General features: G+C 39.0%; 1 protein-coding gene across 2 annotated transcripts in view; it reads right to left on the bottom strand.

Moving 5' to 3' along the window:
- The window catches only part of SYN3 (synapsin III), a gene marked incomplete at its 5' end in the record, with an annotated part of 202,481 nt that overhangs the window by 37,198 nt on the left and 142,514 nt on the right, over nucleotides 1–22,769 (bottom strand). For both annotated transcript variants that reach the window (XM_081331718.1, XM_081331717.1), the window contains one exon: nucleotides 3,742–3,804. In XM_081331718.1, the coding sequence (XP_081187844.1) occupies nucleotides 3,742–3,804 (63 nt within the window). The remainder of the gene's footprint in view (nucleotides 1–3,741; nucleotides 3,805–22,769) is intronic.

Here is a 22,769-nt window from a genome sequence, read left to right as displayed (position 1 = left end):
TTTTTTAAAAAAAAAAGTCTGTGCTCTGTCCAAGGGTGCTTGGTAGGCTGCATGTACAGGCCTGGTCTAGAATTTATTCTGGAGAATTCAACTATCTAGAGCAGGCATGTCAAACTCATTTTGTTTGAGGCAACTTCTTCTAAAAGAATTGCCATTAATTTGTTTTAATAAAATAATTTAAATCAATTTTTCACTTGATTTCAAATTAAATGAATTATATTGGTTGACAATGAGATTTTTTTTAGTACAATTGCTAAATGCAATAAACTGGTTTTAGGTATATGTGTGCACTAATTATTTCAACACCAATACATTTTAACAACATATTCTATTTGTAAATGAATGCAAATGCAAATTATACAATTTTTTGTGCAAAAATAAAACAAAATAACAGATTTAAGAGCTGATATCATTAGTTATCCTTAGATAAAAAATAATTCCATCATCCAAAACTTTGTTATTCTGTATTTAACGAACAGATGCTTTGGGATTTAAAAAAAAAGACTGGCTACATTTGATTGTGTATCACGTTGGCATTAAAACAAAATTCGAACAATGTATGAAAAATAAAGGTTCCCTAAACATCTGCTGGCTATATCTATACATTTTCCTTGATAGCACTCTGTTGCCTTCTTTTTAGCCTTTTTTTCAACTTCCCAGCTTAAAAAAGTCAAGGCACTGGGAGTTGAAAGTTACAGAGACTGTTTAAGCAGGTTGCTAAGCAACCTGTTCATACTCGGCCCTTCTTACCCTCCCACTTTTAAATTAGCCTGTACAGATCACATTTCCTTCGATTTGAGCCATCTGAAGGCCTGTCGCTGCAATGCATTCTGTTGCTCTGCAACCTGGCTGCCTGAGGAGAATTTGGCTCTCTGGAACAGTTTCCTTCAGCTTTTTTTTGTGTGTGTGTGCAAAAAAAGGTGCCGAAACGCCATTCTGAACGTTCTATGGGGAAAAAAAGCCCTGGATATATCACATATAATTGAAGATTGTAATTAGTTGCATGTGCACGTTCAGCAAGTGTGATGTATTTGTGCTGGCATTTCTAGGCCTCTTTCCAACCACATCCAGAAAAAATTGTAACAAACATTGGAATTCTTAAGGCCATGTTTGGTATTTCCCAGCAATCTGTTACTGGAAGGAAAAAGCAATCCCTGCTGTGTTACTGATCCCAGAGAAGCATTTGCATGTATGCAGGTATCCATAGGGTGCCATAGTTACGGATGAGAAATATTGGTTGCAAAGTTGGCTTTTCTGGATGTAATACAGATATTTTTGACTTATTTTTGTTTCTTTGCATGTTTGATATTTTTAAAAAGGCATATGCTACTGACTACGCTTATGCACATATGTAACATCTTTTGCTAGGATACATGACCACTGCTTTTCCAGAATGTGAAAAGTGAAAGATTATGACTAAACAAAATTTTAATGTACAGATAATACCACCAGAAATTATTTTAGCCTTTTTAATAAATGTTGTTATTGATGTTAAGCTCACCATGGAAAACATCATATATTGTTATGTATATACTAGGTTAATTATTTAAAGACTGAAGTGCAACATAACTAGATTCTAAATAATCTATTTTTCAAAACACACAACTGTCCAAACAGTAAAAGTAAAGTCCAAATTAAGAATATTTCATTCTTAAGAATTGTTTAATTTAAAGTGGTTTAGTTGTAATAGATGGTTAGATTCAAAATAGTTTTCAAGAGTATGTACAAAAGATACTTTTTTTCTAGCATCAGCTAAATTAGACATATTACATTGAGAAAAATGTTTCTCATTTCTTTCCTGTCACCTTTATTGATTTCATTGCAGAGATGTTAACAAAGGAAATAGATTATTTTGTTATCTAATTTTACCTTCCAAAAGACAGAAGCAGATGAAAAATGTGAAGTTCTTTCCTGTTGGCTTTTTTGAATTAGCTGTTTTAGATTCTAAAAGTTTAGTTCCTAAAGAAGTAACCTTGTAAATAATTTTAATGTCCTCCTCTAGTGCAGGGTAGGCAACCTTGGCTCCTTTATGAGTTGTGGACTTCAACTCCCAGAATTCCTGAGCCGGCATAGCTCAGCTTGGAAACCTCTCCCTTTCCCCTCAGCATGGCTGGCTCCAGATTTCTGGGAGTTGAAGTCCATGAGCCATAAAAAAGGGCCAAGATTGCCTAGCCCTGCAATAGGCTTTCAGAGGGAGCTTTTTTTTTCCAAAAAAAGGTGCCGGAACGCCATTCTGAGTGTTTTATGAGAAAAAAAGCCCTGTGTATATATGTGTACATTCATGGGACATGATGGTTCAGTGGTTAAAGATGTTGGGCTTGTTGGCTGGAAAGCTGGCAGCCTGGGTTTGAGACCCAAGCACTGCATGATGGGGTGAGCAACCATTACTTGCCCCATCTAGCAGTTTGAAAGCATGCAAATGCAAGTAGATAAATAGGTACCACTTTGGTGGGAAGGTAACAGCATTCTGTGCACCTTGGCATATAGTCGCGCTGGCCAAATGATGACGGAAATGTCTTCAGACAATGCTGGCTTGCAGAATTATGATGTTTTCTTTTTAGAAATGGGTGCTTCTTGTCTGGACTAATTTGCTTAATTTGTGAATTTTTGAGTAAATCCATACTTAGAATACCAAAAGCATTTTTAAGGGTTGGTTGGTCACAGGGGCCCAGTTTTTAATTCAAATGGAACCCAACTACATTAAAATGAAGAAAATATACAAATATTATGGAATGGTACAACCAATTCACATTTAGGTTTTGGCTTTTTGACTCTCAATTTAAAGTCTACCCATGCCATTCTCTCATTTATTTGCCATATATTTGGTAGATTTACAAATTGTACTAAGCTGTATTCTGGTTTAATTGTATAGTTTGAGATATGGCCTAGGATGTGTTGTGTGATCCAAGGCTATTGTGATTTCCTTAAAAAATCATAATTAAGCAAACTCACATAAGCCAGGTAATTAACTGTTGCTCAGATTAATTTAGTTCTTTCTTACAAGGTTTGTTGCCAAGCAGAGAAAGTGCTTGTTAGATTGAAGAGGTCTTAACTTTCTCCTCATGAATAAATTGCCACTTAAATTCAAATTCAAGTTATTTGCCTTGGAACAAACAAGATACTGATATAGAAATAAAACTCTGGGGAAAATGGCTTATTAGGGTGAAAAACTAAGTTATAGAAATGATGACCTAACAAATTTCTATCACCTGAACCAGATCTGAATAATCATTTGTAGCTGTGTCTGAGAATTATTCTCAGTAATAATAAGATACTGTTATTTTCAATGCCAGCAGATATCCTACTGTTTATTTTTGCTTTATTTCATTAAAACCGAATGCACAGAGACATATGTGCAAGAAAACGAGGAAAAAAGCAAGGGTATTTTGTTGTATTGCTGTTAAAGGCTCTGCAGTTAAAAATTCTGCTTACACAATGAAAGACACAACCTAGCTTTCCTGTGAAACAATTATCCCTGATATGTTTCCAGGTTTTGTGAATTTACCCTGAAATAAAATATATCTGCTCTCATCACATTATATTTCCTGTAAATGTTTTTTTTATTTCAATCTCCTGCACTCTAGATAATAACCATCTGTTTCTTTCATATGGTCTGGCAACATGATCAATATATGGACTTACCTTTTTTGATGGAAGGGTGAAACAAAGATTTTAGAAATTTGACTTATTGAACTGAATAGATTCTGCTATATCATGTTCACAAGAGAATGTCTTCCTTACCTTTCCCATTCCTGCATGAGCATGTCCTAGCTTGATGACCATTGGGAAAACTGGAGTTGTGAGCTGAAAGTGGGAAAAAAATCATTATCAAAGTAGAACATGAAAGCCTGTTTCAATGTTGTGATTTCAGTCTGGATATATTCAACAGATCCTGGAAGCATTTGGTTATCATATGAATAAAAAGAAAATAAGTCTGACGGTCCTATGGAGAATGAAGCTTTCAACAAGCACTTCCCAACAACTTTTGTCAATATTTGCTGGAGAACAAAGCCTAGATGTGTGGCAGATGTACATGAGTGCACATGAATGGCTTTTTTTTATTTCACGGAGTCTTCAGATGTGCAGACTTTTTAAGCAGCTGCCACACACTCTGCTCAGATATTGGTGAAAGTTATTTGGGGATTTAAAAATATGTTAAATCTGCTATCACCAACTGTCGTGTACAAGTCTTCCAACTTCTATTTGAGCCATTATATTTATTTGTTGTTAAATTTGGTATGTCACCATTCAAAAGCAGATTGTTCCAGGAGACTTCATAACAAATTAAAATTGCAAAATAAAAATGTAAGAACAATTTGCATTAATATAATATAATAAAAGCATATTCATTTAAACAGCTTTTACAGCACTTTTGTTTGAAATTAGCATATTTTATTCACAGCATACAAATTGAAAATGTATTTTAACTTGCTAAAATGCAATAAAAGGGAATACTTGCTGGGAAAGACAAAACAGAGTTAGAGGACTATCACTGAAAACGTTATTTTGGATAGGCACTGATGTCATCAACAAGGAAAGGCTCCAATATCAAGGCTCTGAAGGTCTTAGTGTACATATAAGAACTTAGTGGAAATTAATGTATTTATGTATGAATTTATCCAACAAATGTATATGGTCACCCATCTGTTGAAAAAAACTTTAGTGATGAACAAAATAAGAAAAATTAAAAAATAAGAAAAAGAAAAACCGAATTAAACCCCATCAAGGCTTAGTTAAGGCAACACAAGACTAATCAGGTACACCTGTATTAGAGTCCTAACCCCCTCCCCTCCCCAAAGAACATACTGGACTAAATGCCTGGGGGAAGAGCCAGATTCTTGTGAAAGACTAATAGAGTTGGGACTGTTGTGTTTGTGGAAAGAAGCTATTCCATAAGGCAGGTAATGTGACAGAAAAGAAACATCCCCTGAGACGTATCAGTTGACATTGTTTCACTGAAGGTACCTGGACTATGCCCATTCTGTCAAATCTGGTGAGATGGTGAATGATGCTGGGGATTAATTTGGTCCCATGCCATGAGGACTTTAAAGGTGACAGCCATTGATTTGAATTGTACCTGGAAGCTCACTGGCCACCAGTGTAGTTCTCATTGCAGTGGTGTTTTATAGGTGTACTGCAGTGTGCCCAATCTGCATATGCTGCTGCACCTTTGATCAGCTGAAGCTTCCAAAAGCTCTTCAAGGGCAGCTCCACATAGAGCATGTTGCAATGATTCAATGGGGGGGGGTTGACTAAAGCATGAGTAATTGTGATTAGTGCCTCCTGATGTTCAAATGGGCACTACTGGTACACAATGAATTAATGTACAAGTTCTCCTGGCCATGGCTACCATCTGCTCCTTGAACAGAAGCCATGCATCCAAGGGAACCCCCAGATTTCAGATACTGTAGTTTGTACCTGTAAAAGTCTTTAATACCACCTCTTTGAACTAAGATCAGAGATAAACAGAAAAGTTCTTATAAAACTAGCTTAATATGTTTATAATGCTCATTTCTATGCAGAACACTTCTATTTTATATTAACTGAAGTAGATAACTTTCAAGGGCAATCCCACATGTTAATACTTTAAAGTAAACTAAATGTGTTGTTGCTAGGACACTAATTACTGTACAAGGTCATCTCTGTCCAAGAAGGATGATAACAGGCAGATCAGTGTACTGTGGTAAAAGGCACTCTGTGTCACAGTAGTTGCTTAGGCCTCTGATGACCATGAAAGCTCTAGAAGGTCTCCAAGCTATAAACCTAATTACTTAGAGGCCTGCAGGCAATTGCAGAACATGCTGAATGCCACTGCGCTGGACAGATAATAAGCCTTCCACTAACTGCACGCCTGGCTCATTTGGACTGAGCTGCTGTTTGTTGGCCTCACTTAGTCCATAACGTTGATTCAGCACTTTCACTGCCAGTTCTAGATCTGATGAAAAGAGACAGAGCTGCATCTCACTAGCATATTGATGATAAAGGTAAAGGTAAAGGTTCCCCCGCACATGCGTGCTAGTCGTTTCCGACTCTAGGGGCCGGTGCTCATCTCCGTTTCAAAGCCGAAGAGCCAGCGCTTGTCCGAGGACGTCTCCGTGGTCATGTGGCCGGCATGACTAGACGCCAAAGGCGCACGGAACGCTGTTACCTTCCCACTGTAGTGGTCCCTATTTTTCTACTTGCATTTTTACGTGCTTTCGAACTGCTAGGTTGGCAGAAGCTGGGACGAGTAACAGGCGCTCACTCTGTTACGCGGCACTCGGGATTCGACCTTCTGATCGACAAGCTCAGCGTCCTAACCCACTGAGCCACCGTGTCCCTATATTGATGATACTTTATTCTAAATCTTAATATGATCTCATCAGTGGTGGAATTCAGCCGGTTTGCACCACTTCGGCAGAACCGGTACCTATTTTTTTGTTGCCTGGGCCCAGAATGGACTTCCAGAAGCGGCATACATATATTTGAATCCCACCACTGGATCTCATTCAAAGGCTTCATATACATGATAAATAGTCTTGGGAATAAAAAGAACTTTTGGAACCTCTTTTGTAGCTGGTTGAGAGTCTCTTCCTCCTTTGTCAGATTTTTTGAGTTATGGGCTTCAAGATAGTCTTCACTTTATGTACCACCAACCAACCTTGCTTTTAGGAAAAGTTAATTACAGTACTGTTCTAGCAAGCTTTTGGCCTAAAGCTGTTTGGGGAATTATCATAGTTAGCTGACTGCCATTGTTATTATGGATCATTTTTTGTTTTTTTGCATTGTATGCTGTATAGTGCCCAGAGTCTGTAAGGACTGAAGCAGCTTATAAATATTCTTACAAAAATAAATAAGATTAGAGCTGCTAAAATTCCCTCTCTATCCTCCTGAATCTTTTTTTTTCCTTTGCTGACCCTCATGATGGTAAAAAATATCAAAAAGTATCAAAACCTAGTACTTTAGATTCATCAGATATGGTGATGAAAATTATGTTTAGTTTTAAAAACCAATAAAATATATTATGCCTATCAATTTGCTCTTTGAAGAAAAACCTGTATGATCTAAATATAGAATGGAGAATGTTATCTCCATCTGTAGCAATTCTCTATATAAGGATATTTAAGTAATTATTTTCCACTAAAGCTTTCTGTTCCGTTATGTAGATTTTCAGTAAGAAAGATTGCAAAGTGACAAACTTCCAATATCTTACTTTATTCTTGAAATTAAGAATAGCTCATAGTGCAGAGTTCCAAATTCCCATAATCATGAAGACCACATGAGGACTAGTTCTTTGGGAAAGTGAAAGAGCAAGGCCATCATAGCCAGGGCCAGGGCCAGGACCTGCTTTCCCCAACAATATTGCCACTACCACTCTTGCCTGATATAGCTTTAGAGTGGGAAGCATTGCTTTGCATCTAGGCAGACTAAACTGAGGAGTGGTCGTGCACCTAGCCCCACACTAAGGATATGTCAGAGGTAGGGCCAAGTTGGGATCTGTTTCTCCCATTGCTAACAACATTGCTGACACAGTTCTTCCTGGTTATGAGAGTCACATGGCTCACTTGTGAGTCTCATACATTTCATGTGAGACTCACATGATATGGGTCACATTCTTGGATTGTCCTGGCTGAACTGAATTTTTCACCCTAAAGCTAGGGCAAAGAGCAATTGCAGCAATGGTTATAGTGATCATAAAGCAAACCACCTCTGGCCTTTTACAATGAAGGCAAAGTCTGCACAAAATGACCCAGAGAATTGCATGCAGCCTGGTTGTGAATCCAAGACTCCTATTTTAGATGGGTACACACAGTGTAAGATAGATACACACACACACACACACACACACACACACACACACACACACACACACACACATATATATATATATATATATATATATAAAAACTCTGGTTGTGGCATCTTTAAGCCATAATAGAAGAATTACATTATAAACCTGTAAAAAAATAGCAGTTTTTCCACATCCATTTAAAAAGAATTTCAGGTTGCAATGTTGGAAAATATTTCTGCCCAATGTCTTAGGAGTTTTTCTAGAAGACTAGCAATTCTGCCTGGATCAGCTATCCTCAGTCTAGTATCCTTTATGTATTTGGACTACAATTTCCAGAATTTGTTCTTGCCACATTAGGAATTCTCAGATTCCGTAAGATGCTGAAGACTGGTCTAGATCAGACGTGTCAAACACAAGGCCCAGGGGCCAGATCCGGCCCATGAAGTGGTTTCATGTGGCCCGTGAAGCCATCCTGGAAACAGTGAGGGAACGGGCCTCACTGCCTTGGCCCTGGCCCAGAGACCCTCCTTCTGCCAGAGACCCTCAGATCTGTCTCACTCCTGCCCAGTCTCACCCCTAGTCTAGATGAACAAAAGAATTGACCGTTTGATATACAGCAGTGCCTGGAATAGGAACATTTCAACAGTTTTGTTAGGTTTCCAATCCCCAAAGACCAAGTGGTATAGTCTTGTGCAAGAGCTCATACAAGAATGTCAAAACCTCGTGAAATTTCAGAAAATGTTATTTATTTACAAGATGTCAAAATTAATAATAATAATAATAATAATAATAATAATAATAATAATAATAATAATAATAATAATAATAATAATAATGTTGGAAGGGACCTTGGAGGTCTTCTAATCCAACCCCCTGCTCAGGCAGGAAACCCTATAGCATTACAGACAAATGGCTGTCCAGTCTCTTCTTAAAAACTTCCAGTGTTGGAACATTCACAAGTTCTGGAGGCAGGTTGTTCCACTGATTAATTGTTCTAACTGTCAGGAAATTTCTCCTTAGTTCTAGGTTGCTTCTCTCCTTGATTAGTTTCCATTCATTGCTTCTTGTCCTGCTTTCAGGTGCTTTGGAGAATAGCTTGACTCCCTCTTCTTTGTGGCAGCCCCTGAGATATTGGAACATTGCTATCATGTCACCCCTAGTCCTTCTCTTCATTAAACTAGACATACCCAATTCCAGCAGCCGTTCCTTATATGTTTTAACCTCCAGTCCCCTAGTCATCTTTGTTGCTCTTCTCTTCACTCTTTCTAATCTAGAGTCTTAACAGTCTCTTCACTCTTTCTAGAGTCTCTAGAATTTTACATCGTATGGTTTACTTAACAACCATCTTATTAACTTAACCACTGCAGATTCACTTAACAACTGTGGCAAGAAAGGCTGTAAAATGAGCAAAACCTACTTAGCAAATGTCTCACTTAGCAATAGAAATGTTGGGCTCAGTTGTGGTTATAAGTCGAGGACTACCTGTATTTGTATTTACATTAAATATTATTATTATTATTTGATTTTCATTTGCCTTCTCATTACTCACAACTCACTAACGCAGAAATAAATGCAGCTTAGAAGGACACTAAATGTCTGTTTAAGCACCACACCTCATTCTAAAGAAATGTCATGCCACTAAAAAGAAAGCATTTAAAAGCATAATGAATACTATGGTTTCACCAATAAATGGATGAATCGGGTGCTGATGGAGACTCTCTGAGGAAGCATTCCATAAGCAGGTATCGTCGCTAAAACAATCTTTTTGGTAGCCATCTGCCTCACTTGAACAGTGAAGTTCCAATCATAGTGTCAACCTTCCCACGTAAACCAGATAAGGAACATGATTAGATGAGCTAAATCTACTTTATTATAAGGCTACATTGACAGATCTTGCAAGTTTGAAAGTATCAACTTCCCACACTCCAGTTTTAAAGGTTTACTCCATTAGAGCAGGTCCTTCCTTAGTTTCTTTCTCTGAACATTAAGGGACTGCAGGCTCCTGTCCCTCTTCTCTTATTGTTTCCCAGGCAACATCTCTTCTTCCCTTTCCTCAAGGTCACCCATGCATTCCATTAAACTTAGAAAGGTACTTTTGCTTCTATCCATTCGAACACTCCCCTCACTGACTTTCCCTTTCCCTTTTTCCATTCTTAGCACTATGCGCTTCTCCAGCAGATGTCAGGGAAGCTGGAATGAAGACCAACAACCTTTCCTATGGACAATGCTTCCGCACTGCTGGATGAAACAATATATGCTTCAAGGCTTTCCAAAATAATCTTATGGTCCTTACGAGTGAAGGTTGGTATAATCCAGTTCCCATGTATGTTCAGTTGTAGGTAATTCTTGTTGCAATAAATAATTCTACTGCAAAATAAATGTGGTAGGATTTCCACTTTAACGATGTGCTATGTGAATGAAGGGCACGACAGCCTCAAGAGTGAAACTAGGACCCAAGCAGGCTATTTATATAACCTCAGTCACAGTTCTCATGGGAAGGTGTTGAATATAATTAAGAAAGGATATGGCAAGAGTTTAACTAGAACAAACATGTTTGTACTGAAACCTTGGATAAAATAAACCACGGAACTCCAGAGTATTTGTTTGGTTAAGATTTGTTTTCTTATGAGAAACAGGAAAACAAACAGGATAAAATTATTTGAATTTACAAAATTGTCTGCACAAGCAGACGCTGGTAGAATTATGGAGTAGGAAATGACACTATCACACTAGAGACAAATGAACTATTCTCTATAAGTGAAGCAACATAGTGAACTCTCCAAACCTCGGTTTCAAAAAAACATTGGCCATTTGAATGTTTGATGTTTTTTGAGTTATTCCTGTTTTCCCAATACAGCCAGGGGCCAGCTGAAATAGGTTCCTGCCTGCAGCAAAATCCAGTTGGAGGGCTGGCCAAAGTAAGCCATAGAGTGTCCATACAAAAGACAATTGGATTGACAATGGATCTGAATTAGATAGCTCCATCTCTGGAGAGGCTGTAGACACAAGACCTGTCATTGTAACTTCCAGTTTATGCTGGTTAAACCTGGTGCCTGCTGAAGACAGGACTTAAGGTTTAACCAAAGTGGTTTCCAATGCCCTCTGTAGCTTTTCAGATATCTGCACCTCGTAAATGCCACTTGAAGCAGAGTCTTTTCTCTTGCTCCAGATGAAGATCAGACTTTAAAGATAGAGCAATAAAGTGGCAGCTGTTCTCATTTAGGCTAGCAATTTCTGCAGCCCATCTTTCTCTTCTATACACAAGAGATCACAGATTTGTATAAAGTCAATATGTTTATTTTTATGTAATATATATTCAGAAATATTTACTACAGTCATGGCAATAAAACAAAGCATTTCTGCATAGGGGTCCAGGATTTATTTCCTGTGCTAGTTCAATCTGCTATCCTGATGTTCAGGACTGGTAGATGGACAATTTTAAAGACCTGGATCTTTGCTTTCGTGCTTAATTTTTGAAGCTGACCTCTACTGGATAGCTCTTCAAACAGAAAATTGTGTTTTGTAAAATAAGACATGACTATTTTCATTTCTCAGGAGAAATCAGAAGTATTTTCACAAGCAGCATTTCTGCTGGATTTATTCTCAAACTGAGTCTTTTAGGAGAAGAATAAAAAAGAACCAGTATTTCCAATATTTCAGAGATAAATACAGCTGAGCTGAGTGCCCTGCTCCCTGTGTGTTATGTTAAACTGCTTGGAAATTATCCATCTTTCATTAATTCAAAAGCCAAGAGTGGGTGTAATCTTTTTGTTAAAGGTGTGTTAAAAACACAATTATCCTAAAATATACTATAAAGAGACCAACATTGTTACAATTGAGCCACTGGGTTAGGAATAGATGGCCTTATAAATCACTCTCCAAACCATAGGGCTGGCATTTCATTCATTCATTCATTCATTCATTGAATATGTGTCACCAGCTCAATGAAGATCCATGGCAACTTACAACAAAATGAAAAACATCCCTAGAGTAACATAAATCTAAAAATTGCAAAATACACATAATAAATCCAGCAGCATCAACACCATAAAATTAAAACATCTGTAGTAAAAATAAAAAAGTCAACTCCATGACATAAAATTAAATTATAATTAACATCACTAATTAATACCCATCACACACGTAACATCACTAATTCTAATCTCATCACACACATAACTTTGCTAATTAACATCTATCACACATAGTAGCATAAAGAAAACCACAGAATTAATCACCAGCCAAAGCAAGCAAAATGACATTAACCATCATCAAAGGCCCTTCAAAATAACTCAGTTTTTAATGTTTTTGCTCAGAATGTCACTGAACTAAGAGCAAAAAGAACTATTCATCTTTTATCCAATTTTTTCTCTGAGACAATAGAAACATTTATCCAAGTTATGCCTAAGATTACAGGAGACAAACCCATGGCTGACATGGATATAATGAATTCTCATACTTTCTCAAACCTTACACCCAGTTCATAAATACGGAAGTCACTAAACACAAAAGGACAGGGCCCTCCAACACCAGCCCCCAGATTCAGAAGGATGACAGGAAGTAGGACAGCTGGCACAGGACTTGGGTCATTATGGCCCATTTTAACATGCATTCATATCCCAGTACGCACAGGAACAGAAGCAAGATGCATATGTGTATTGATCACTGCCCTCCTCAACCTATTGCAGTTGCTGAAAGACCCCAAACCCAGAAGACTAGATCTCTGGGAGGGCAGCATTATCATCTGTCATCCATCCAGTCATTCTCTAGTAACTCATAATGAGGTAGGGTCTTGGTCTTGTTCTGTTCAATGTGTTTGTAAGTGATATAACAGAAGGACTGCTGATGACATCAAGGTGTGTAATACAACTGGTGTTCCTGGGGGTATTTGTAAAACAAATACCATGGAAAACAAATTTGACTTTGCTGGAAAATTGGTCAAACTGGTGGAGACTGCAGTTCAATGTTTCTAAACATATTGGAGGTAAAGTGTTAGCCAAAAAAACAGAAGAAAAAGATTTAGGAGTGCTTATAACAGAAGACTACAAAGTGTGTAAACAGTGTGGCTAGGCAGCTATGCGGGCAACCAAAATTCTGGGATGCATCACGAGGGATCACCAACAGGAAAAATCCTGCTATATAAGACTTCAGTCATACCGCATCAAGGTTGACTTAGCCTTCCATCCTTCCGAGGTAGGTAAAATGAGGACCCAGATTGTTGGGGGCAATAAGCTGACTTTGTAATAATGCCGCTTGGGGTGTGTGTGAAAGCCCTAATAAGCAGGCATATACATAGAATGAAGGCTATTGCTAAGCACATTGGTTTGTGCTTAAATTGTAAGCCGCCCTGAGTCTTCGGAGAAGGGCGGGATATAAATGGGATTAAAATAAATAAAAATAAAATTTGGAATACTGTCTCCAGTTCTGGAAACCCCACTTTAAAAAAGATACTGATAAAATTGAGTGAGTCTAGATATGGGCTACAAAACTGGTGCAAGGCCTGAGAGACAAAATGCATCAGGAGAAATTGGAAGAACTGAATATGTACAGCTTGGAGGACAGAAGGGATCTGATAAAAAAAACCAACAACCTTAGATGTATTAAGGTTGTGAATAAGGTACTAGAGAGCAGTATTTTCAATATTAAGAAAAATCAAGAACATAGGGGCATAACTTCAAAGTGACAGGAGGGAAGTTCAAAAGTAACATTAAAAAGTATTACTTCACAGAAAGAGTCGTGCAAGCCTGGAACCAACTTCCAGTGGGGGTAGTGGGTCAATCATCAGTAACTAAGTTTAAACATACTTGGGATAAACACATGTCCATTATCCAACAAAATTTTAAAAATAAAATTAAAATAATAATAATTAAAAACGATAAATTAAAAATAAAACAACAACAAAAACAACCTCAAAGGGCAGACTTGATGAACCATTAGGTCTTTTTCTGCTGTCAGTTTTCTATGTTTCTGTGGCTCTAAGGGCCCCAGTGATCCAGATACTAAAATGCAGAGTGGAGTTAACAGCCATAAGTGAGAACTGGTATTAAGTGATTGTCCTTTCATGAATTAGCCCATTGAGGCCCTCTGCTACATTTTCCCCAACCCAACGCTAATAGGATTTACTCACCTTTGTCCTTTTTGCATCTCCCCACCCTCACCCCATGTCATCAGTTTCAATTTCTTCTCATCGTGTTACATTTGCTTTGCACTATCACACTTCAACTGGAAGGACAGCAATCTAAGCCAGCCATGCTGGCCTTGTAACATCCATCATTGCAAACGCTGCAATCCCAGATGCAAGATGGGCTGCCTGAGGGTGTGACAAGTTATTTGAAGGATGAACAGTGGCATCACTCAATGCTATGCAAGCAGTGGCCTTTGCATAAAGGATTTAGTTGACTTCCCTTTCCCAGCAACAGTTTACCTGATTTCCTGACCTTGTTAGTGTCACTCAACAGCCTGTGGCTTGTTGGCAGATAAGAGGGGGAAATTAGCCTTTCTTCCTTATGAGGAAATATAGGGAAAATTAGATTCAGAAAAGAATCCCGAGATAGTACCTTGCCCAAGGTCCTTCTCTCTTTCAGAAATAGTTCAAAACAAATCTCAGTTGCTAACATCTGAAATGCCAAGTTACACATACTACATGTAAGAATTCATGTAATACAAAAGCCATCCTCCTGAAAAAGGGAGTGACAACTTTAGATAACTCACACCAATATTGTTTGAATGAAGCAAAAAAAACATAATCATTTGCAAGAATCAAGAACCAGAAATTTCAGCCCAATCTTGGGAAATAAGAATGGTGGAATATCCAAGCATGCTAGTGGGCAAATTTTGTGTTCACTGACGCAATTCTCTGTTAGCAACATGAGTTGGCATGCTTCCTGTTAGGTTAGCAGCATAGTTACTTTGAAGACCTGAGCTCTGGTATGTCTATTCATAGGAATTAACAATTGACAAGAAGTTAAAATGGACTTGAGATGTAATTTTCTAAGAACCAAGTTGATTGCTAAAGTTTCTCCTAGCTGGTGGTCTCTTTGCTCCATGGTAAACCACAATGGAGAACAAGCTCTCAAAAAAGAGCTACCCAGCACTTTGACTATTGTTTCTATAATTGCCCTTGAAAAGCTGGAGGATAATTTGTGGTGTCTCTTTCCTTCTGGAACAAAGAAACCTCAGACCACAAGCCTCTGTTCATAATACTTGCTTTAGTTAGAGCATGCTATTGTAGCAGCTGGTGGGTCCTGGCTAGACACAGAGCTTTTGCTACTGTCTTTCCAAGATTGTGCCATTTAAACCATTTTAAAGAAACTCAAGAAACTTTTCCCAACTGTGACAAGAGATATGGCTGAGGTTCAGTGTAAACGTCTTTTTAAAAGAAATCCTCAAAATTTTGTCAGTATTTCAGCAAGGAGAATTGTGAAAAACACTAGAGGAATGGATCATATATTCAAAAAGCTGCCCATGAAATTACAAGTTTGGTCCAATAAACCCCTAGTTGCCACTTGTCCAAATAAAGAAAATATTTCCATTTTTTTTCTTTAAAAGTGGCACTGAGGGTAAGGAAAACATAACGCTTTTTTTTATTTGCAGAATTCACACAGTGGAACACGGAGGAAATCTGTTGATTACAAAACAAGCAGGGAGTGCAGCTTTATTTAAGCGAGTGAAAGAACAGTAGGAGAGAAATTTATTTTCACTTTCATGCACTGGAACTTTTTGTTTTGCTTCCTTCTATTTTTATTTTTAACAAGTGATGGGTTTCCTGAAATAAAAACAGGGAGAGAAAAAGGACACCAAGCATCACATTTAGCATTGCATTAATTCTTTTATTGAAAATGTCCAACTCTATAAAGAATATTGGAAACGGGAGTAATGGTTTGGATTGCTAAGATTTAACGTGCATATATAATGCTGCATCCAGCTGGCAAATTATTGGTTTTGTCAGAATAACCCTACTACTGAAGATTGGAGAGATAGGTGAATGGGGAAACCACCTCCTGGGACCCTAATAGCAGCGTAATGACAAAAAAAAGTGGTTCTTTTTTTCCTTTGTTTTGCTTCTCTCCACCAACTGCTTAAGCTACTTTTTTTTCACTTATGCTAATGAGAGTAAAATAAAATATACCAGCTTTAGAGATAGTATATTGGGACATGCTCATTCCCCCCAGATACTGCTGATATGCCTTCCCCCCCACACTTTTCAGTGTTCAACTTTTTGTAGTTGAGACACTTTAACTATTGACCATCTACATCAGACATGTCAAACACAAGGCCCGGGGGCCGGATCCGGCCCGCGAAGTGGTTCCATGTGGCCCACGAATCCATCCTGGAAACAGTGAGGGAATGGCCCCCACTGCCTTGGCCCTGGCCCAGAGACCCTCCTTCTGCCAGAGACCCTCAGATCTGTCCCACTCCTGCCCAGGCCCCCATAGGCACCCTTGATGAGAACTATGTAGAGCTGGCCATGCCCACCCAGTAGGCCATACACACTCTAGCCACGCCCACCCAGTAGGCCACACCCACCCTGGCCATACCCACCTGGCCCCCTGAGGGCAACTGCAATGCTGATGCGGCCCTCAATGAAATTGAGTTTGACACCCCTGATCTACATAGTCTCATCCAGGCATCTGAAAGAATTGGATCTGAAAACTGGGCAATCTTTGGAAAAATCCGATAGCCCTTGAGAAACATGTATTATCTAATCTTGTTTGATTGTCCAAATTTAACCAGTAAATGGTACTTGTTACCTAACCTACAGGGAATGTGAATACACCCAAACTGAATGTACTACTCTAAATGGTGCATAGTATTGGAATGAATTAATGAATTCATTAAATTTTAGCACTACAAAAAGTGCGCCAGGAAGTCAAGACTGGAACAACAAACCTATTCCAAGTTAGGATAATGTTTTTTTCCTCCTCAAATTACCATTAAAAATCTGTATCCCTGTGCATTTTATTCATAGGCCCCCTCCATCCTGGGCTGAACACTTTTATGAAATTGTAAAGGTCGCTATCATCAGGTTGATAAGCAGATACTAGAAAAAAAGCACAAATGCAAATTTATCCACACTTTTCAACTGAATATCTCTAAAGAATGGAGATTAAAAACAGTTGCTGTCAAACTGATCTCCACTGGCACCCACAATGGTATATACTCTACTTCTTTAAAAGCGATGAAAACATGGCTACACACAGTATTTCATGATTACTACACTTACAGTATGCTATTTGAACCTGATAATACTTGTTTGTCAGCAGTTAACAATCTAGTATCCTCCAGATTGTTAATGATCATAATGTCCAGCCAGGAAGGCATCAGTCTGCATGAATCTTTTCTGCTGCCTAAGGTCTCCTACTCTGAGCAAGGGTTTGGACCATAAGACCTTCAAGGTCCCTTCCAGCCCTATGAGTCTATGTTCTATGTTTTCTAGCCTATACTTTGTGTGTTTATAATGGAAATCAGCATGGAGTCAACTTAAGCTAATCTAAGTTGCTTCGTATCTTGGAAGCATGGCTGACAATATCCTCCATTTAAGCAACATTGGAAAACACATATTGTATCTGTGAAATAGGTACAATTCAGAATAATGAACATATGAGAACTCTCTATCTCCCCTCCCCTTTTTCTACTCTTCAAGAAAACAACTTTCTTGAAGCTCTGGCCAAACTATCCATCAGTCCTCACCCTCTACTGCAACCATTACCTTAACTAGTGTCATTATGTTCTTTCTTAAATAAATATGTTTGCACATTGAGGAGGACTGGGTTTGGGAATTGTGAGTAGCAGGAAATCGAGAAATTCTTAGGGAACAACACAGAAGCCTTCTTTCTGTGGACATGTCTGGGATTGGAGAGTGGCTGTGGTCTGTTTAAACCCACTCGATAAGTCATTCTTGACGTAGAAAGGAAAATTTTTACCCCTCCTTTGACAGGAAAGTAAAAGGCTGGGGGGAGGCGAATTGATTCATTCTTTGAGGTGATACTACAAGACTAAATTAAACAAATATGAATGAATTGCTCTATTCAAACAATACTAACAGAACTGTTTCTCCTATCATCAGATTCCTTTGCTTTTTCAGAGCTAAAAGAAAAGAATTATGCTATTAGAGAATGTGAGAAAATGATTTAGGTTACAGTCTTAGCTTGGAATAAGTCCCACTGTGTTCAGAATGCTTACTTCTGAGTAGAAGTGCAGAGGATTGTTTGGGTAGATTCATAATAGTAAAGTTGGAAGGGACCTTGGAGATCATCAGTCCAACCCTCTGCTCAGGCAGGAAACTCTATACCATTTCAGACAAATGGCTGTCCAGTCTCTTCTTAAAAACTTCCAGTGTTGGAGCATTCACAGCTTCTGGAGGCAGGTTGTTCCACTGGTCAATTGTTCTAACTGTCAGGAAGTTTCTCCTTAGTTCTAGGTGGCTTCTCTCCTTGATTCTGTACCATTATTTATGTTAATCAGCTAACTAATTATGTTAATGCACATCAAAATGATCATTGTGCATAATTACTGTCTTTGGAGTATGCATAGGTACAGTATGTAGTTCCAAAGAAAGACACTTTTAAAAGTTGTGATTTTTCAGCCAAAGCTGTGTAAAAGCCTTCCAATCAAGAGTTATGAATCCAGGCTGATGACCAAGTTCTTTGGGGGAAACACAACCCCATTAAGAAAAAAGCTGCAATCTTTGAATCAAATGGCTTTTGAGTTGAGTTTGAGCCTGTTTTTGCCCCATGCTTATGTCTGTGTCCAAAGTGCCAGGGCTTTTGATAATCTATATATTGAGCCCTCTGCCACTGCAGCCCACTTTCTCATTAACCTTCTTTCCAAAGGGAAGATAATAGATATGACAGTAGTTGTTAGATTTTGTTGACTTCTTGAAATGTGGATGAACCAATGACTGTTTAACTGACACATGCATCTCATGTTATTGAAAACTGATATTGATTATTGCCTGCATCCAACTTTCAGTCTTTCCACTAGCTGATCCAGGGTTCAGTTCATAAATGGTGGAGATAAGATTTCAGGAAACTCTGTTCGGTTCCTTGGACTCTACAGGTTAAAAAGCCTCCAGAGAAAACTGTAAGAAGTCATCTATGTCTTCACCTCAGTCCCTTTATTGTTTGCTGGTAAAAGAAATTCCTGTCATCTTTTTAAATGGTGGCTGTTAGTTTGCAAAACTATTTTGCCGCTCCTTTTGAGGAAAGACTTTCTTTGTGCAAAGTGTTTCTCTTTTTATCTTTGCATTTTCCAGTTTGCTTTCCTGAATAAATATTCTAAAACTGGATAAATGAAATATGTTTCTTGATGAAATGGTCACATTTTTATCCTTTTGGGGCTCCTACCGAATTTGTTGCTTTGATTAATTCAGTTTCCTGCCAAATATTCTCTAGCCATATATTCTTGGCATTTTCAAGCATTTCTATTTCATTGTTATTTCCATCTTCTCAATAGTAAATAAATCCAGGGCTTTTTTTTCATAGAATGCTCAGAACGGAGTTCCGGCACCTTTTTTGATGGATTTTTTCAACTTTTGCACAAGCTGTGCTACTTCCTCTATTGGCTTTCGAAAGCCAATAGAAATTGCTGTTGAGCGTGCCAAAAGACACAGCTGGCAAACGTTGCACATGTAAGTTGTCTGCAATGAAGGTGAGTTGGCAGGAACTTTGCACTCCTCCCTGCTGCCCAACTACACCATCTTCTGGTTGTAAGTAAGAGAGGACCAGGAGTAGGAGGTGGAGAGCAGCACTTAGTTCTGCCCTGCCGAAAAAGCGGAGTCCATGTGCACTCCTGCCTCGTGCTCACCCATGTCAGCCAGGGTCTCCATGCCGCACTGCAGCATGGAGAGCCTGGCACCGAAGTATGGAAAACATGTGCACGCCTGCCTCATGCTCACCTCATGTCAGCCAGGCTGACCACAAGTCAGAAGGAGAAAATGCAGTGGCAAAGAAACCCTCTCCTCAAATAACTCGCATTTGTCAAGTCTACCTTGCCCTCTGCGAGACCCTTGGCCCAATGGGGAGGCGAGGCCTGGAGGACACGATTTCCCTCTCCACCTGTTTTTAACGGTAGTCCTGAAGATACTTGGAGGAGACAGGAGCGGCAATGCCATGGTGCTGTGGGAGCCGTGGGGCCCACTATACACAGCGGGGCTGCACGGGGTGGGTGGCGGGGCGGAGGCGGCACTGGCGGGGTGGCTGCGGGCACTGGGCATGGAGGTGGCACACATGGGGCATGGTGAGCAGCTGACCTTCCATGGGCTGGGCCAGCTGGTGGCCTTACCTGGTGCTGGACCTGCGCCGCCACCGCCTCACCCTGTGCACATATGTGGCCACCCTGGAGCACCTGGCCTGCAACACCTGTTGCCTCCTCGGCCTGCCCACTGCCCGTGCCCTCCTGCCACCCCACACTGGTGGCTGGCTCTGTGACTGCAAGCTCTGCGCCATCGATGTGCATTGCAGGTGGTGCTGTGGGAGCCGCAGGGCCCGTTCTACATGGCGGGGCTGTGTGGGGTAGGCGGAGGTGGTGCTGGCAGGGCGGCTGTGGGCACTGGGCACAGAGGTGGCATGTGTGGGGGTGCGGCAGGCAGCTGACCTTCCACGGGCTTCCCTAGCTTGTGGCCTACCCGGTGCTGGACCTGTGACGCCACCTCCTTGCCCTGTGCGCCTATGTGGCCACCCTGGAGCGCCTGGCCCATGACATCTGCCACTGCCTCGGCCTGCCCGCTGCCCTCGCACTCCTGCTGTCCCGCACCAGCATCTGGCTCGGCGACTGCAAGCTCTGTGCCATCGGTGTGCATTGCAGGAGATACATCACCTCGCATGGATTGGCCCTGAACCGCTGCACTGATTTAACCTGGTTTGACCACATTGTCCCGTGTAGCCTAGAGGGGCTGGGGGTCATCTCCCTCAGCCAGGAACTGTGTCTCATGGCTACTATTTTAGTGGTTATCTGGATTCTTGCAGATTTTGTACATCTATCTGAAGTGGTAATCTTAAGCATTTTTTCATAAATTACTTAAGGATATGCAACTATATTTTCTCATATTTATCTAATGTTACTTTTGCATCTACTTTTTTCAATACATTTTATTTCTGTCATTAATTCCCCAAGAATAAGAAATGTAAATTGTAAGCTCCTCATAGCACAGTTCTATATCATTGTTAAAATACACTGGGCAATTATGGACATATTCATTCATATTCATAAATAGATTGTAACACTTTCCCCCTCACCTAAGCCTGTTCTCTTGTGTGTATAATTTGAACCTAGCCAGGCCATTTTTTATCAGCAGTTGTAAAGAAATAGAAACAAAATGTTTAACTTATGTATTAAGAACAATTTCTTTGTAATTCATTATCTTGTCAGTAACATGACTCCATCAATTAAACACATATATATTGAAGGCAGCATATGCACTTGTATTAGATATCTATTATCTCCCACTGCTAGTCCTTCCAAAAGTAACTCAATATATGTCATACTATATATGCAAAAGTTGTCTCCTCTATTAAAGTGCAACACATCATTTTCCAAGTAGACAAAAAAAATCCATCTTTCCTATACCCACCTGCAGTATATAAACATGGGGGAGCTATCCCACAATTTTTCACTCCTATGGCAGCCTACTATGCCGTCTTCATGATAAATTTGATAAAACAGAACTTAGTGTTCTAAGTTCATCATGAACTAAGTCTGATAAAAATAACTATTTTGGCAGGGATGAATTAATAGCATGCATTTTGGGTTATAGGAGCATCTCATTCACTTGAACCAATGTGATCATATCTTTAAAATGATATGTACAAGCCATCAATAATGTGGTTGCTAATATAGGTAGGTCCAGCTTATGAGCTGTTTGTATTTAAGGAGATGCTCACAACAAATTCTAGTTTATTGGTGAATGCCAGAAAGATGCATTCATCTAAGCCAAAAACAGATGAAAAAACTAAAGGCAATTATGAATTAAACTTGGCTGAAATCTCAAAGATTTGCTGGATGAGAATTGGACAAAACTTTGGAATTTACTATGAACATTTGCCTTAAATACAATAAATTAAATTTATGTTAAGAATTGAATATATAATTTTTAATTATATAAATAAATATATAAATAAAATTATATAAATAAAAGATTAACAAGATGAGAGTTCCGGCACTTTTTTTTTTAGAAAAAAAGCACTGAATAAATCCATATTATACTATCTCCCACCCAATCTTTTAAATAGTTAAGTAAAAATATTACATGAAAATTGCATTGCTTGGATAGCCCAAATTAGCATTGGTGTTACTTTCAACACCTTCCAGTGAAATGTCTGGTTGCTGTCCTGAGTTACTTATAAAGTAATAAAGATAGGATAAAAATATGATAAATAATATAAAGCTTCTGTCAAGAAACAGATGCCACATAGGTCTAAAACTACTTTTATCAAAATTGCCATATTCAGTAACAGAATCTTGCAAATGTGAATGTGCTTCCTGTCCTTATTTTTTTAATCTTTTTTGTGAATTATGTGGGTGTTTAGCCATCTTCATCTGTTTATTGCTTTGCTTCTCATTCTTCCCCTGGTTTTTTTGTTTTTGTTTTTTTCCCCTTTCTTTGTCAGTCTACACAGCACTTCAATGATGGGAATGTTCTCAGTGGATCGTTCATCAGCTGATTGCTATCTATCTCTGTTTCTTTTCTCTTTTTCTTGTTCTTAAAGGGAAAAAAAATGTCTCACAGAAAAAGAGCCCCAGCAATCAAAATCACCTCAGTGTCAGTAAGCAGTAGTAGTTTGAATGTTTGGAGTGCAATGTTTGCGCAGTTGAACACACTTGGCATGCATTTTAGACATGACATGTTTGGTTTCACTGCGGTTGCATAATTGCTTTATACCACCTTTCCAGTAATCGAGGCTATTAGCTTAAAACAAAAGTTTCTTTCTCTGTCCAGGACACAGCTATGAGTCTCACAGTTGCTTCAGTCAGAGGTAAAGGAAGATGAAAATCACATCCT

This window comes from Vipera berus, assembly GCF_964194415.1.
Source record: "Vipera berus genome assembly, chromosome: 6".
Lineage (NCBI taxonomy): Eukaryota > Metazoa > Chordata > Lepidosauria > Squamata > Viperidae > Vipera > Vipera berus.
The sequence above is the reverse complement of the archived record's forward strand: the minus strand, read 5'-3'. Positions and strand labels throughout refer to the sequence as shown.